Source organism: Tachysurus vachellii, chromosome 14 (assembly GCF_030014155.1).
Source record: "Tachysurus vachellii isolate PV-2020 chromosome 14, HZAU_Pvac_v1, whole genome shotgun sequence".
In the NCBI taxonomy this organism is placed as follows: domain Eukaryota; kingdom Metazoa; phylum Chordata; class Actinopteri; order Siluriformes; family Bagridae; genus Tachysurus; species Tachysurus vachellii.
Window position 1 is genome coordinate 11,216,859 of NC_083473.1, and position 18,865 is coordinate 11,235,723.

Consider the following 18,865-nt stretch of genomic DNA (forward strand, 5'->3'; position numbering starts at 1 on the left):
GATGATCTGAAACATTAAAGTGTGACAAACATGCAAAAAAAAAAAAAAAATCAGGAATGGGCAAACATTTTTTCACACTACTGTACGTGTTTTTAAAAGGTTCAATACGTAGATTGTAAGCATAAGCAATGTTAGCATTGCTTTTAGTAAAACCAGAAAAGAGATTAATGATGTAGTTGTTAGCTGTCCTGATATATCATGTCTGTGGCTGCCTGGGTGTACTGGGGAAAGATGTGAGATGGGTCAGTGAATGTCAATGGTACACATGGGGGATTTTGTACTGGCCAGGGTCACCCTCTCCTACACCCAGCCTTATTTGTGCAGTAGTTGCACTGACCTGAACTGGGGGAAGCACAGAAGCAAAAGCTTTGCTATTCGAGGCAGAAGAAATAGGAGCAACATTGTGGTTGCTTCAGCATCCGTGAGACAAATCAACTGAAGCAGCCTCCCCAGAACTAAGAGACAGAGTTCTCCGAAATAGGTATGAAGAAAAGCTCGGGTTTGGTGTTGATTAAAAAAAAAACAACAGATAGAATGTGAATTGAGCCTGAATATTTAGCACTCATTAGCCTGGGGCTTATATGAATATTAATATGTGTATGCAAATGCTATGCTGTGGGTTTTTTGTGACCACGTTCGCATAGAAAATGGGGCGATTATAACATTTAGCATCTTTGGCTCAAAGGGGTAATTAACTCATTTAGGCGGTTGTGTTAATTGCACAAAAGGAACAAGCCATAAACAAGTTCTGTTTTGCCTTAATCCATTCAATTAATCTTACTCGCTGCTTATCATAAGACTTCAAAGGCAAACAAGTGCACTCTGGAGTGCCCTTGCTCCACTTTACCATACCCTTTCAGATCAAGTAGAGTTCATGAGAGTGTGAATGAGCAATTAATTTAGGATCTGTGACATGTGCTTTTTAGTATTAATTATCAGGGTACAAGAGTGGAGCCAACTGGAAACTGGACTAGACAGACAATACTGAGGCAATCTATAAGATAGGGCAGAGCAGACTCTTTCTGCTGAGGAGACTAAGGTCTTTTGGAGTGCAGGGAGAGCTACTGAAGACTTTTTTTGACTCTGTGGTGGCCTCAGCCATATTCTGTGGTGTGGTATACTGGTGCAGCAGCATCTCTATTGCAGAGAGGAAGAGACTGGACAAGCTGATCAGGAAGGCCAGCTCAGTCCTGGGGATTCCTCTGGACACTGTACAGGAGGTGGGAGAAAGGAGGATGGTAGCAAAACTATCATCACTGCTGGAGAACAATTTTACCTGTATGCAATATGACTGTTAGTGTAACTATTTACTCGTGGTCTCTTTTTTCTTCTCTGTATTTATACATTGTGTTGTGTGTTTATACATTGTGTTGTCTCTATTCTTTTATATATTTGCATTTCTTTCTCTTTGCTACTGTAACAGAGAAATTTCTCCATTGTGAGATGAATAAAGGTATATCTTATCTTATCTTATCTGCAGCCAGGAGACCTAGAGAGCAAATTTTCCATGCTCTTTTGCTGGAAGAGAGAACACATCACTCTCTCCCCTGTAAATGACAACAGGCAATTACACCAGGCAATTACAGACATGCATGTGTGAGCTCATTTATGTAGAAGAAGGTAGATAGGCTTTTCATCTGAGTGTTATGCTTCCCTGTTAAAGCATGTCTCAGAGAACAAACCTTCCATATTAGCCTTCAACCTCTCTGTTGGTAGATGTCATATGATAGAGGAGAGCTGGCTGGCATGTGATCAAACTGGGTGGAAAAAGGAATGGGTGGGGGACTTACATAAAAGGCTTACATAAGGTTAAAAAATAGTTCTGTGCCATGTCTGTGCCTCAGTCTTGAGCTGAAGGAGTTGATGCAGGATACAGCGAAGTAGAATTGAACTATGATTCAAAAGAAAGATGAGGCTGTCTTCCACAATTGGTTATTTGTCCACTGGCTGTGCAGAAATCTGTCCACTGCCAGTGAGCCTTAGCTAGACAGAGAGTGAGACAGGCAGAAAGAGTCAGCCAGTGAAATGACTCGCGTTCATGAACACAATCCACTTTTACAATAACAGTGAAAGCTTTTCACATCTTTCACTGAGAATAAGGTGCTGCTCCCAATTTTTTCTTCTCTCTCCATTGTTCTCTTTGATACCGCAGTGAAAAGGGAACCTCTTCTCAAAGCGGGTTAAAAACAAAGCTAAAGATTAAAAAAAAAGAACAGTGGGAAAATGTCACCTGGGCCTTGACAAAAGCACACTTCTCTTTCCATTTTCCCTTTTTGAATACATATCTAACAGCTATTGGTTTATAAGATTCTTTGACCTTTCTGTCGTCTTTCATGCCTCCAGTTCATTTCAATTTATTTCAGGTTCATTTTATTCATATAGGGCATTTAACAATGGACTTCATCACAAAGCAGCTTTACTACAATATCAATTTCCAGTAAATTGTAAATGTATAAATGTATCTCTAATGATCAAGCCAGAGGTGATGGTGGTGATGAAAAACTCCCTGAGATGAACTGAGGAAGAAATCTTGAACTGGAACCTCATCTGTCACTGGAGACACTGGATTATAAATAATTTCCCTTTTAGAACTGTGTACAATATGATCAAAAATTGCTACAGGAAATTCATATTAATTTTTAACATGAAGTCTATCACTTGTCCAGAAGACGCTATTGCTTCATGGAAATGGCATTCTTAAAGCTATCATAGCAGCTGCAGTCCTAAAGCTAGCCTCCATAGCAAATTTGTTCATATCAATCACAGTCCAAAGCCATTTTTATGGTTTTTAAGTGATACCATCTACAGCTACGCCATCTATCAGTTCTATCTATTGCTAGTATTTTACCAAACACTTGTTTCAAGATTTCCCATTATTTCAAATCTTCACTGTTTATTTCCTTGTGCTCTTCATCTCACAGTTCATTAAGACAGAATCCAACATGTCTACTGAGGAGATCCAGTCCAGTGGAAGCAGAAAAGAGAAAAGCTCAGAGTTTCACATGTCCTCCTCCAGCAGCTCTTATTCCATCAGTTCCATGCGTCTACGCAAGGTCAATCAAGCCTCCAAAGTGATCGAGGGTAAGACCAAAATATCGGATCTAATACCACCAGGACCAAGTCAAATCTCAAATCATATGCAGTTTAGGAGAATGCTAACTTTCTTCTTCACACCCAAGTTAAGTCTGAAGTCCCTAAGCTGATAATCAGGTGATACCCAAGTCCTGATTAATATGCTGGGTGGGTGTGGAGGGTGGAGATCTCTGATTACCTTAAATGAATTGCAGTAGGCTGTAGTCATGTTCTCCATGCTCACAGGTTTTATCCTAAGCTTGGGCTATTGTTTGTGTGTATGTTATTTCAGTGTCTGTGTGATGATTATAAATTGCCCCTATTTTTGAATGAGTGTGTGAAAGTGTGTGTATGTTATTTCAGTGTCTGTGTGATGATTATAAATTGCCCCTATTTTTGAATGAGTGTGTGAAAGTGTGTGTATGTTGCCCTGCGATGGAATCTGCAACAACTCAATCAGGATAAAGAGTATGTAAGTTGTAATAAGAACAAAGTAATTTGTAAGTAAATAATTTTTTATGGAAATGTATATTTTATAAATTGTCCGTAGTGTGTGAGTGTGTGAGTGAATGAGAGTGTGTGTGTGCCCTGTGATGGGTTGGCACTCCGTCCAGGGTGTATCCTGCCTTGATGCCCGATGATGCCTGAGATAGGCACAGGCTCCCCGTGAACCGAGGTAGTTCGGATAAGCGGTAGAAAATGAATGAATGAATGAATGTATATTTTATTGGGATCATCTCATACAGTATGACAAGTTAGAATCTTAAAAGACTGCTGAAATCTTACAGTGTAAAACACTATAGCCTTAAGTCATAAATACCTGAGTCAAGATCTACTTAGTGTCTGAGAATCATATCAAGCTGGAGGATTCAAATAATATACCATCACATTAAAGCTAAGACTATATACAGTATAAATCTCACAAATGCCAACCGATCCAAATGTATATTACCAGTAGCTTTTTACAAAAATGACATGGACTAGAAGCTTCATTATAGTGAAGCCAGAAACAAACAGTAAAACATCAAACTTTGTATGATGGTTATGGTCCTTGAAAGCTTTTATTTTTAGAGAAAATACTACAAACACTATCTCTCAGTGGCAGAGACTCCAGACTTGGGCTACACTAGTGAATGATGTTGATTTTTTGATTTCTTGATTGTTGTTTGTTGATTTTTCTGATTAATTTGATGTTCTTCGTTAACTATTTTTTACATAAATGTGGCAGATGTTCATAAGCTCTGCTTTGCCTCAGTCTTCAATGATTCATTGAGTGGGATAATTATAATGAGAATGAACAGGCAGCTATGGATTTTTTTCCCCTTACATCTGTACTTATTAGATGTGTAAATTACAATGGCTTATATCTTTGTGGACAATGATGGTTAAGTATTAAATTAATGGTTGTATGCATGTCTTTACATTAGATACCTGTATCTATGCCTGTATCTATGTGTGTATGCTGTGCTGTGTAAGTGTGGGCTATAAGAAACTTATATTTTTGTCTTGCAGAGCAGTCAGCAGTGCAGCGTAAGACCTCAGCTGTGATGGAGTCATTCAATCAGGTTCAGAAGAGCTCTGAAATTCCTCCAGGAGAGAGTATTCCTGAGTTTGAGGAGAAACCTCGCCCTATTACAGCTCAGGAAGGTGAGATGACCTCACAGCTCACATCACTGTTATAATACCACTTTTATTATATAATTACTATATGCTTACTTATGGGGCTAAATAACCCAATAACATGTTGGGTGTTTGTTTCTTGCTTTCACTCGATGTTGGATTTCTCCCTGTGTATATTAGTAATTAGCATGTTGGGTGTTTGTTTCTTGCTTTCACTCGATGTTGGATTTCTCCCTGTGTATATTAGTAATTAGCATGTTGGGTGTTTGTTTCTTGCTTCCAGTCTATGTTGAATTTCTTCCTTCATTGGTTTCATCCAGGTATTTGGGTTTCATCCAGCAGTCCAAAGACATGCATTGTAGACTGAATGGCATCTTCATATTGTCTGTACTTGTGAGTGTGCTAGATTGAGCCCTGCCATGATGTGTTGGCACCACAATAGAGTGTTTCCCACTCTGTAAACCATAAAGTCCCCATGGGATAGACTTCAGGCTCCCTGTGTGGGATTAGCAGTACAGATAAGAGATGGATAGATGGTCAGTTATTCCTCTATATATATATAAACACAAAACTAAGTGAATAAGCAGCTTAAACATCAGCAGGGAAACTATTTAACTGTTTGCCCTCAGAGTTGAAAATTAATAAATCATTAAATCATTAAATCATCAAAATTAATAAATTAATGAAAAGTCCAATTAATAAATGTAAAAAAAAGTTCCTTTTTTTTTTTTTTTTTTTTTACTTTGTTTAATTTTTTCCCCGAATTTCTAAATTCCTAACAAATCTAATATTGTGACAGCTTATACCAATCCGTCCTACATAAACACATTACACAGGAATGATGAGAAATATCACACATGACAAAAACAGCACAACATGGCTGACAATGGTATAAAAACATTCCAAACACTTGATATTCAGCTTGTGTTTGCTCATAATACTCCATACTTACTGCTATAACGTCTATTATATTATATAATATTCAAATAAGCAAAATATATTTTGGTGTGTTGGTCGATAGGCTAATGTGTCTCAAAGTATGCATGTCTTTGATGATGTTTGTCTAAATAGTTTAGCTGGATGTGTTTTTTTCTGTTATTTTGCTAGTGAATATTATTTTATTTAATTAAATTTAATATAAAACAATTATTATCATATATTATATTTATACAATAAACAAAAAGATATAGAACTTTAGTATTTAGCTGCTAAATACTAGTTTTATTTAAGTTTGTTTAAGTTTCATTTCTTTCAATAGTTTAATAGTATCACACACACACACACACACACACACACACACACACACACACACACACACACACACACACATACACATACACTCATGATGTAATATCTAAAATCCATATTTCATTTGTTTAAATGAAGAAGCATTAAAAGTAGAAATGGAAAATACTATACTACTAACTAAAGAAATTCCAAAATAGAAAGAAATGTAATGTTATTTGGGGAAACATTAAAAAACACAGAACATATGAGTGTCCGCACAGTGTAGCATGAACACAAGGAACTTTATAAGGCTTCAGTACAGAAGAAATCATGTCTGTTTGTCAAAAATGCACTGCTTGTAATGCAGGTAGGAAGGACTTTTGGAAGGACCTAGAAATGTGCACCTGAATTATACATGGTTAAGTCCATCAGAACACAGTGGCACCTCATGATATGGAACAAGAACACAGAAATTCTGTACTGCAAGCACCAAAGCCACAGCCATGTCTTACAGTTTTTAAGGAGAATTATATTACTTATGGCCAAATCATTTACATTTAGATGTAGTTCTGTGCATGACAAAACAGGATTTCTAATCAACTTTTCATTAATAATCTGACTTAATATGATTTTACAGGGGATAATGCTGTCTTCAGAGCAAAAGTGTCTGGCAACCCAGCTCCCTATGTGACCTGGGCCAGAAAAAGCGGCATGGAGCTGACCAAGGGTGCCAAGACTTTCTATGATGACATCAGTAAGCATCATGTATTAAAGGTGAGGAACAAGTCAACGTGATTTATATAAGACTTTTGAAACTGTTCTGTAGTTATGGATGCACACAGGAAAATGATTGAATCAGGGTTTATTATGTGTAGAAACCATGGCAGTGGCATTTACGTCAGTGTATTTTAAGAATTCTGAAGGAGTGAAAGATGCAGTACATCAAGTAACGTATAATGATATGGTGATAAAGTTCTTTATATCGAAAATGTCAGCATGTCCCTGATAAACTCATAGTAGACCAAAGAAATATGGTTTATTAATATAGTGAGATGTCTTTTACCACATCAAAGAAAATTAATCAAGTTGCAGTGAAAAATGAGTTAGGCATGAATAAGACAAGACTCCCAGCTGCAGTGAAAAAGACTGTATTTGGGTCGACATATGTTTTGTTGTGCAATCTCTATAGAGCACATTACCCCAAAGAAAGGTTCTCCCATGGGATAATATGAGGAACCTGAACACTTCCTACATGGAGCTTTCTTCCCTTTGTATTTAGAGATTAAGATAAGGAATTGTGTAGATCAGGTGACAGGAGGAAATCCCATACGAACCAGTTACCTTAGCAGGACAGTCAGAATCTAATTCACAGATCTGACATTATACCTCAGTGTCGTTGAAGTCTTGATTTTGATTGGTCAGAAGGTGTTGTTTAATTTACTATAACAGCAGCTCTGATACTAGTTCTGGCTGATCACAGGTTTATATTAATGCACACTTTTAAAAGGTTAGTGTTTATACAGTAACTGGTGTGCATTAGTGCACTCACAGCTTCCCACTATTTATTAAATGCCTATAGAAATTTTTCCCATTATTTTTATTCCTTACTTACTAAATGTTGAACACAGCACTCCACTTCCAATTACTGCAAAACCTTCTCCCCTATAGACAGTTACCTCTTTTACAAGTCAGATGATTTTTTTTTATTAATTTCTATACAAATATTTTTTATTAATTACTATATAAATATTTCCCATTATTTTTATTCTTTACTTACTAAATGTTAAACACAGCACTCTACTTGCAATTACTGCAAAAACTATAGATTTTCCCCTATAGACAATTACCTCTTTTTCAAGTCAGATGAGGTTTTTTTTTAAAATTAAATTAGAGGTACAATAATGATGGCTTTGGACTGTGATTGATATGAACAGACTTGCTATGGCGGCTAGCTTTAGGACTGCAGCTGCTATGATGGCTTTAAGAATGCCATTTCCATGAAGCAATAGAGTCTCCTCTCAATGGACAAGTGATAGACTTCATTATTTATAATCAATGGTTGGAACTGACTTTCTAATATTGCCTGCCCTACAGAAATGTCCTTTTTGCTCTGACTGATTCACATGTAAAATTCATTGTTTGAATTTGGCACAATATCACACATGACAAATTTATATAAATGATACTTGTGATCACATGCTCGATTTGTGTAATTTCATGGGATAACATGCTGAAATGCATGTTATGTATGTATTTTTTCAGTACATGTGAGTCAGTGTCTTCAGCTCTGCTCTTTCTGTCTAAACAACACTTGCATTTATCAAGAAAGCATGGTTAATAAACATTTAAAGAAAGTTAATGAGTAGACTTTGTATTGTGTGCTATTTCCAGTCTTGTGCCTTAAGAGAAGCTTAATTTGCCATTAGGAAGTAATTAAGATGTACATGCTGACATATTCATTGTCTTCCACCATCTGTTTTATGACTGAGAAAAGCTCCAGTAGAGCTAAATTAATCCACAGATGCCAAGCTGCTCCCTGTTGGCCATGAGGTGTACTGCAGCTATTATCCCTGTTCATGGTGTCCGTCTCTCTTCAGAGGTCATTAAGCCTTTCGTGTATATTTTTTTCCTCATTTTATGTCATTTTATACCTATATTAGATTAAAGACCTAACTCTGGAGGATGCTGATGTGTACAAGTGCATTGCATCTAACCACCATGGGGATGCTATTTCCTCCATCTCACTCACTGTTACTGAGAGTAAGTCTGTGATTCAGATTTATTACATGAAACACAGGATTTTACATGATTTACATGCCTGTTTTTAATGTCTTGTCTTAGATCCTGCACTGGACTTTAAGAAAACGCTGAAGAAACGGTAAAATACAAATATATTTGCCAGATATTATTATTATTGTTGTTGTTGTTGTTGTTGTTGTTGTTGTTGTTGTTGTTGTTGTTGTTATTGTTTCTTTATTTATAATTCATTGTCCTATTTCATATTTGCACATTATTTCAAAGGAAAAAATACATACTGCTTGCATAGTTTGAATTAAGATTCAGTCTCTAACCCTAACCCATATTCTGTTCGTTACAGTTTTGTCAGACATTCAAACACAGCGTTATTAATAAAGACATGCATGTGTTATCTTCTGCCATCTGTTTTACTGAATGCACATTCTGGCAAATTTCTGCTAGGTGAAAAACGCTGTATGTTTTGCCTGAGGGTTTGAAATCAGTAATTATATGATGCAGGAGTGTAGAGAAGAGAAAGAAGAAGCCTCCAACTGAAGAGGAGATGCTGAAGATTCTGTCTGGAGCTGATAAGAGGGACTACGAGCGCATCTGCGCTGAATATGGCTTCACTGACTTCAGAGGCATCCTCAAAAAACTCAAGGAGATGAAGAAAAACGTGGATGTGGAAGTGGGTATCAAGTGGAAGAGAAACAGCAGAGATAGTCATAAATACAGTTCATTTTAAATAGCATTCATTTCGAATCACTAAAAATTGTATGTGTACGATAACAAAAGTTGTTTAATATAATTTTAATGCACAAAAATACTGAGACTGGCCTAGGAGCATCTATACACCTTTATCATCAGCTACAAAAAAGACAGGTTCTACTGTATGTATATACATTTACATGTATACGTGTATGTAGCATTTACAAAAACCTTTAATACTTTAATACATTCATAAGTTTTTCAGAGCATAATGGTACCAATGTTTTCTAATAGTTCATCTAAACCAGCTCATTTTTATCACAGGTCAGCTCATCTGGGATATTTCACTATCACATTTTCCAGCGATTTATTATTAGCCAGACCTGTCCAATTATACTATAACAAAACAATGTTTTCTGATTAGTACAATTCAGTACAGTTCAATTCAGTACAGTTCAATAAAAAAGATAACCAGCTTAATGCTGAGGTTTTCTGGGTAAAAGTCTCCAGGTACCACGTCATCCTTTAATATCAGTTATGATTGGTCCGAGGCTGTTTTGTGAAAATCACACTCGCAAGTATTTAAGATGTATACCAAGTCTGAATGTGCCATTTCTTGAAGCTGTGTTTTAATTTTCTCTTTAGTAAAGTTTGCACACACTGATCACGGTCTGTTAACAGATGGTTAAAGTATTGAAGCCGTTAGAAGACGTGACTGCAAAGATTGGCTCCAGTGTTGCATTTGACACAATATTGGAGTTGAAAGATCCAAATATGAAGATGCTATGGTTTCAGGTAAACCTACATGTATCTACAATCTTTATGCAATTTGTTTATCACCCTGTTTAAGTCCAGAGACAGATATGTAAAGCTTCAATTAACATCTGTGCTTACATATGACATAATGTATTTGTACAAATTTCCTATCTTACTCGATCCAAAACAGCCAAAAACCTTTGATTTATGAATCAATACTGTAACAAAAGCATTTTATACGCTGTAGCATGCTATAATTTATATTGCTTAAAAGTATATATAATAAACATTATTTGACTGTAAAAAAAATTTAACAACAAACTAGAAACTTATTAAGTATTTAATGTATGTATTGTATACTATAAGTATAAGTACTTTAAGTACTATAAAGTATTTAAATATGGTTAAGAGCAAAAGTTTCCATACTCTGAGGGCCCTCACTAAAAGAAAACCTCTAGGATTCTCTGTGTTTCTGTTGTTTCCCTGTTTGTTTCCTACAGTATACAAAAAAGACAGATGGAATTAAATCAGAATTTATAATCTGCAGTTTCTCCACTTGATTATATAATCTACAATTGAGAAATAATTCCTATAAATTTACTCCAATCATCTTTTTATTGCTGTTAACTGTAATTTTGTATGTGATGTGTAAAAAATGTGTATGTGTGTGTGTGTGTGTGTGTGTGTGTGTGTGTGTGTGTGTCCGGTGCACATATATAACAATTTGTTATTCAGGACAACGAGTTGCTGCGGATCAGGTACTCTCTTGGGAAGTATGAAGTTAAACAGCTGGGTACTAAACACATGCTGTGCATCACCAGTGTTTGTATGGCCGACTCTGGCACATACACTTTAAAAGTTGGAGAAAAGATCTTGTCTGCTAAGCTCACTGTCACAGGCAAGTGTCCTCACTTCACATTGTCTGTATTTGTCTCCTTTCAACAAACAAAAGCAATGTTTAATATGTATAATATGTACACATACTCAAGCTTCTTCATCTTATTTGATCTCTCTGACACACACAAAAGTTCAAAAGACAGTGCACAGCCTGAAAACACTACATTTTGACAAGATGCCAGCGTCTGATCACCCTTTCTTTCTATCTATCTTTTTTATTTCTCTATGCACTAATGGTAGATGAGCCGTTGAAGTTTCTATCAGATCTGAAGCCGCTGCAGGTGATGGAGAGACAGACTGCTGTGTTTGAGTTGCGGCTCTCTAAGAAGTCTGACAGCCCTCTGGTATGGCAGTTTAAAGGGAAAGAGCTCAAGCGGGATGAGAAGTTTGATGTCTGTGAGTCTGACGATGGCCTCACATACACTTTAAAAATCAAGGATGTGCGACCCAGTGATACTGGAGACTATACAATTAGTATCGGTGATTTGACCACTACAGCCTCTCTGTTTATTGAACGTAAGAGATTTCAAATATTTTTTCAACTACAAATAATTTTTTTTATTATATGCAATATTTATAATTTTTCATGGCATATGAACTTTTTAATAAGCAATTAAAACCTATAAAGACACAATATTACTTAAAATATTTCATGTTTGTGACATGATAGCTACATGTAGCTACTGACTTTTAACATTTAACATTAAAATCATCATCAGAAAATTTATCTGAAACTCCATACGTCTTTCTTGAGTGAGTCTCTGATTAGTTTTTTCTCCTGATCAGGGATTCCCATTAAGTTTGTGAGCCATCTAAAGAATGTACGTGTAAAGGAAAAGGGCAAGGCCAGGCTGGAGACTGAGATGAGCTCGAAGGACGTTCATGTGAGGTGGTTAAAGGATGGAATAGACATCACTTACAACCGACGATACATCTTCATGAGGGAAGGGAAAAGAGCTGAGCTTATTCTTGAAGACTGCGAGCTGTCAGACAGTGGAGAATACACCATAGTGTGCACACAGGATAATGATACCCATGAGTATGTCAGCTCCTCAAACCTTAAGGTGGAAGGTAAGTAGCCATATCTGATGGGATTATATGCTGTGCAAACATCTGTGTCTACATGCTTGTAAACACAATATAATAATATTGGCCTGGAGGTAGGTATGTGGATTGATAGACTGGATAATTAATAAATGGATGGATGGATGGATGGACGGATGGATGGATGGATGGATGGATGGAGATATCAAAGAATGCATAGATGTATGGTCAGGTCAGTTCATTAATGCATAGATAAATATTTTATTGATATATTTATTAATGGCTTGATCCATGGATTGATAGTTCTCGATAGACCTGTGGATGAATAGATGCATGAGCCAGTGAATGAATAGATGGGTGGATGGATGGATAGATGGATAAATGGCTTGATTTGCATGGATCTTGATATTAAATACTTATTGTCTAATTTTTATATCATGTCCTTTTTCTAATGTGATTGTAAATATTTGCAGAGAGATTTGCCATTTTGAAAAATGGATTGTCAGATGTCCAGTGTCCCACAGGCTCAGCTGCAGAACTTTGTGTCGTTTTGGATGATGAGAAAGTAGATGGTGTCTGGTTTAAAGATGGTAAAGAGGTATAAGGCTTTTACTAATCTAACCATTCAGTGTTCAGTAAGCATTACTGAATGAGAAATGTCAACGTTTGTGTTTTTACTTGCAGGTTACAGAACTAAGTGGGCTGCAGGTTATAAAGCAGGGGGCAGTTCATAAGCTGGTGTTCAGTAACATACGGGATGAACATGAGGGCAAATACACTTTCAGAGCCAAAGGAGCAGAGAGTGAGGCAATTCTCCATATAGCAGGTGGTACAAAATTTAGGAAAGATTTGCTGTATATACTTTACATAATAATAATAATAATAATAATAATAATAATGGGGAAGTCGTGGCCCAATGGTTAGAGGGTTTGACTCCTAACCCTAAGGTTGTGGGTTCGAGCCTCGGCCCGGCCACGACTGAGGTGCCCTTGAGCAAGGCACCGAACCCCCCAACTGCTCCCGGGTGCCGCAGCATAAATGGCTGCCCACTGCTCCGGGTGTGTGCTCACGGTGTGTGTGTGTTCACTGCTGTGTTTGTGCACTTTGGATGGGTTAAATGCAGAGAACGAATTCTGAGCAATGTTCACCATACTTAGCTGTATGTCACGTCACTCACTTAATAATAATAATAATAATAATAATAATAATAATAATAATAATTATTATTATTATTATTATTATTATTATTATTAGTAGTAGTAGTAGTAGTAGTAGTAGTAGTAGTATTGTTATATACTTTGTATTTTCCTTTGGTTTTATAATGTTGGTGTTCCTTATCCTTTATGGGCTCTGATCAATGTCATATCGGTTACAGCCCACCTCAACAGTTTGTTATGTGATCCATGACTTAGGTCTTTGTTTATCAATGAAATCAATGTAGTGCTATATTACATGCGAATCTGAGCTGAGTAAAATTGTCTCTGTAGATCCTCCTGTTATTGATCCCACCCTGCTGGAAATGCTATCTAGCCAGCTGGTGACAGTGAAAGCTGGTGAGTCAGCCATCGTCAGGATCCCTTTCAAGGGCAAACCTACCCCAAAGGTGACATGGTATAAGGATGGGTTGGAGCTGGTGAATGACAGCCGGACGGTGGTCGAACGCAGCGGAGACTCCAGCACTCTGATACTCAGTAAATGTGTTAGAGAAGATAGTGGCAGTGTAATGGTTAAACTTAAAAGTGACTGCGGCTCAGCTACTGCCACCGTTCAGCTCAGTGTAATTGGTGAGCACGTGGCTTAAATGCTCGGCTTGTAAGCTAGCAAAGTATAACAATGATCTGTTAAGGTGTTCTATTAAAGTTGCGTATATAATTATATAATTTAATTCCATTTCTCATTCTATAAATAATTGCTCATTAGTTTTCTTAAACACTATAAATAACATTTGAACTTGCAAAATGACATTGTCATTGCAGTGTTTCAGATCACCTAATTCAGTCAAATCTAGAGATGTCCTTCTCTTGTTTTTTTAGACCGTCCTAAACCCCCTCAGGGTAAAGTGGATATTACAGAGTGTAGCAGCAAGTGCATAACCATGAAGTGGAAAGCACCACGAGATAATGGAGGGCAGAAGGTGACCAGCTATGTTATAGAGAGGCGCATGGCTGGAAAAAAGGCCTGGATCAAGGTTGGAGAGGTGGACGGAGACACCACCACTTTTTGTAATGACAAGGTTGAGGAGGGGAAGTCATATGAATACCGAATCAGAGCACTCAACCCTCAGGGTTTGAGTGACCCTTTAGAAACTGAGCAGGTCTATGCCGGAGAGCCTATTGGTGAGTGCGTAATTACAACAGTACAATTTCTAAAACCAATTTTTATAGTTCTAAAACCAATTAGAAACCATGTTTTTCTGCTGCTTAGAGCCTCCAGGTATAGCTCCTCAACCCCAGATTACTGATGTGACTAAAGACGCAGTCATGGTGACGTGGGTTCCTCCAGTGCAAAATGGCGGTGCTCCTGTTCTGGGTTACATAGTGGAGAGGAGAAAAAAAGGAAGCAGCATGTGGGTGTCTGTCTTTAAGGAATTAATCCAAGGTAAAGGCAGTGCTGTTTCTGAGCTTTTGGGGACCCTATACTAAAATCAATTTTTAACCCCAGAAAAAATACCCCTAACAAATTTTCACCCAGACAATCAACTGTTCTTATATTTATACTAACTGCAAGTCATTTTCGTGTAAAATATATTCTTGACAGATACTGTAAATTTTGTCGTAAAGTTTCTCTCAGTAGTATAACAATAGTGTTAACATTTAGCATTAATTAACAAAACTTAGACAAGATTCTTGTTACGTATTGATACAACTTTTACAAAACAGCTAAAGTCAAATATAATAATTGTAGTCATATACTGAATAACTAATAACTAATATCAATAATGGTGAAATAAGGATGTGAACACTGGCTTACATAAAAATTGTGGCCAAAGAGAATATGCCCAAATAAATATACAGTATATAAGATGTGTTGTGGAAGTATTATCATGCTCATAACACATGATTTTTTGTTTTGTCCCAGACACAAAGTGTGCTGTAGGTGGTTTAGTAGAAGATATGGACTATGAGTTCAGAGTAACTGCTGTTAACAGAGCTGGAGAAGGAATTCCCAGCGCAGCTTCAAACCCAGTACTGGCAAAAGACCCTACATGTGAGCCTTACTGTGCTCTCATTAATATATCAGCAGTGATACAACGTTCTAATAAATCCACTATATGTCCTTATTTCTGTCCATCTTGTTGCCATTTTCCCACTTCTCTCCAGGTGCCCCTGGCCTTGTTAGAAACCTTCACGTAACAGACTCCTCCAACACCTCCATCTCACTGGCTTGGTGTCCCCCTAAGACAGGAGATGATCCCTCTGGCTACATCCTTGAGGTTCGTTCTGAACATGCAAAGGAATGGACAAAGTGCACCAAAATTCCCATCACCAGCAACTCATACAGTGTTGGCTGCCTGCAAGAGAAGATGAAGTACTTCTTCCGTATCAGAGCTGTTAATAAGGGTGGCATTGGAGAACTTGTAGAACTTGAACAAGGAGTTCTGGCTATGCCACCTCCAGGTAATATATTCATTACAATAAATAAAGTCACACCTTTAGGGGTTAATTAGATTATGTGACATTTTGCAGGTTCTGATTTATCTAAGTTATTAAATATAATATAGCAGTTAGTAATCTCAGATTACTACACTGGTGAGCCAGCATTCAATGGGTTACATCAAGATATTTCAGTTAATGCTCTATTGTTTTGTAATAATCTTTCGTTATTGTTGCCATCTAATCTTGTACAGAAGTCCCAAAGTTTGACCTCCAGGCCAAGATTAAGAATCAGGTGGTGGTGCGTGCTGGATGTGCATTGTGTATTCCCGTTTCCTTTACTGTAAGTGTTTCGATTCTGATAACCATGAGCAACAGTGGCCACTTTTTAATGTCAGGCCAGGTTTCACTAAAAGGGCACTTCTACTCAAGCATGAGCTCTTCTCAGGCTGGCTACATTAATTAAACAAAATGATAAAACTTGGTTTAGTAAGTGCTGACTGTAAAGTATACCAACATAACGCTTTGTAACTTGTTTTCTGTATTTTTAGGGTTCTCCATGTCCAGAAGTTACCTGGCTTAAAGATGGCATTGTGACTAATGGTCGAGAGGTCATTACAAAGGGAAAAAACTTTTCTCAGTTCCTGATAAGCACTTGCCAGCGTTCTGACTCTGGAACCTACCGCATCAACCTCCGCAATGACTGTGGGGAAGTGCACTATGACATCACTGTCCATGTCATCGGTATTATATTTTCTGTCAGAAGACATACTGTCACACTATCTTTTACTTTTTTATATTCCCACTCAGAATATATTAATACATTTTTCATTATATGTTATGTGTACTAGATGTTCCTCGTCCTCCTAAGAACATGCGTCTGGTGGAGGAGGTCCAGGGCACTGTGACACTGCAGTGGGATCACAGCCCTGACCTGGCTGATGAAGAACACACCCATTACGTCATCCTCAAGAGAGACACTAGCACTCCTACCTGGTTCACAGCTGCTGAGCGCATCTTCAGCAGCAAATACACAGTCACTGGTCTCTTTCCAGGACGAAAGTACTACTTCCGGGTCGTTGCTCAAAATCACATCGGTGAAAGTGACCCTCTGGACACAAAAGAGCCTTTTACAATTGAGAAAGCGCATGGTAAGAGAGTTAAAGATTAAAGCAATAGATACTGAAGATTAGCTCTCAACAAATCATGACTTAGCACTCAAGTCACACCTAATTAACACATGTAACATTTAATTAACACTTATTAACAAATCTCAGTTCTTACTATAAAGCTTGATTCTGATGACTCCAAACTGAAAAAAAAAGATATTGTTGTTGCTGTCTATTAACTCCGATTTTTGTTCATCCCTTATGATAGAAGACTCAATTTTAAAAGAATAATACATTTATTTAAATAAGACTGCCACTTAAATAAAGACAGAAGTTAAAAAGAGATGATTGCATGTAAACATGTGGTGTCATAATAACCAACACAGGGAACATCACATTTAATTTCATCTGTGAAGACAAATTTGTGTTCGTATTCTGCAGTATGTTATTTAAAATGCACAATAAGTAAAACAATCAAATATCAGATTTTGTTTGTTAGTTTATCAGAAATTTCTGATGACTACATTAGTATCAAGGGACTCTAGATGTCCATTTCTTGGGATTCCATGGATTCATAAACATTCATGAACAAGTCCCATAAATACTATTCGATGTTCCAAATGTCAAAGGATATGTACAGCATGCATTTTCTTTTTATAATTTTTGTTTTACACTTTGTGCTCATCTGAACAAACTTGCAGAACACTTCACTTTGCATATGAGGCCATTCCCACATACACAGCATGAGATCAAGCCTGCCTTCATTTTGCCACTGAAGGATCATTCTGTGCACCGTGGAAATGACTGTACCATGAGCTGTGCCTTCCTCGGCTCACCCATGCCACATGTCTCCTGGTACAAAGGAGATGTGGCTATCTCAGACAGTCCTCGTTACTGGCAGAGTAGCTCTGATGGCGTCTGCACCCTCACTATCCCCATCTGTGTGGCTCAAGACAGTGGAGAGTACATCCTGGTTGTGGAGAATAAGCTGGGGAAGGCTGAATGCAAGTGCAACCTGGTTGTCTTTGGTAAGTAGGGCATGGAATTTGAGAAAACAAAAGTTTCTACTACAGTGCACAGGTTATAGTCTTTGTTTGTTTTTCATTGATTTACAGTGACGGACATGACAAACAATTACCAGTGTTCTTTAATCCTAATTCAATTTTTTTTTGCTGCAGATAAAAATGATAATAGATTGCTGGAATGCCTGCCTCAGAATTCTGGGAAAGAAAAACACATTACATAAGGAGGACAGAAATCCAGTGAACTTATCTGCAATTCTCAAAGGTTCCAAAAGGCATCACTAATTATCAAATCACAACGAGGTTCATCTATAAAGCATTTTAGCAGAAATTTTAATTAGCAGACAAAATGAGTGCAATATGTTATGAAATTTTATTACACTATTCATCTGATGTGAATATCTTATCTACTATACTGAGAATAAAATTAAACAGACAAGATACAAGATCCAGTGGCCTTGTAGTTGGAGAAGCAATCAGAGAGAATCACTTATCATTAATTTCAACTATAAAGGTTTTAAATATGAAAACCGTTGTGTATGAAACTTGGAAATGCAGTGAGGCAGACTGTGGTTTTATTTTAATCGTAGCAGTGACCATGACTTTGAGCATAATAAAATCTCTGACACCAAGTTAGATTAAAGTGCAAATGTTGATCACATTCAAACTAACCTTATGATTCTGAGCAATACCTTTACCCTGACTAATCATCCTTCTAAAAACAAACTGGTTTAAGCTGAATATATTCTCTGAATTCATGTATTCATATGTATTCAGATGTCTTGTTATTACAAATAAATAAAAGTTGCATCATGTCAGCAATGCAATATGCCTTTCATGGTGTTGATTTTTCCAGAACAACCTGTGTTACAGATCATTAAATGCAAAATACTGTTTCGGCTTTGACTTTACTGCATAACATAACATCTGTTAAACAGCTCCATCAAGCGTGTGAGAGGGAAAACTCACATGATCAACATTAATAAACAGCTACAGTAAGGGTGTAAGATGGTCATAGAGGGTGAGCTTCCAATTAAGGGAAAGGTAGTGAATAATCCCTCAGGCCTAAATCAGTCCCAGT

At 37.1% G+C, this 18,865-nt stretch overlaps 1 protein-coding gene across 1 annotated transcript; it reads left to right on the forward strand.

The window, feature by feature from the left end:
- The first annotated feature begins 322 nt into the window (after positions 1 to 322).
- On the forward strand, positions 323 to 18,611 carry LOC132857193 (immunoglobulin superfamily member 22-like). Its single transcript, XM_060887198.1, has 23 exons — positions 323 to 481; positions 2,922 to 3,081; positions 4,585 to 4,719; positions 6,557 to 6,693; positions 8,580 to 8,679; positions 8,761 to 8,797; positions 9,175 to 9,343; positions 10,045 to 10,158; positions 10,855 to 11,017; positions 11,257 to 11,532; positions 11,803 to 12,087; positions 12,534 to 12,658; positions 12,745 to 12,886; positions 13,548 to 13,844; positions 14,094 to 14,396; positions 14,485 to 14,658; positions 15,139 to 15,267; positions 15,381 to 15,677; positions 15,908 to 15,996; positions 16,205 to 16,397; positions 16,505 to 16,804; positions 17,464 to 17,790; positions 17,941 to 18,611. Exons 2-23 carry the CDS (start codon positions 2,943 to 2,945, stop codon positions 18,006 to 18,008), a joined length of 3,999 nt encoding a protein of 1,332 aa, XP_060743181.1. The 5' UTR covers positions 323 to 481; positions 2,922 to 2,942; the 3' UTR covers positions 18,009 to 18,611.
- Positions 18,612 to 18,865: the final 254 nt, after the last annotated feature.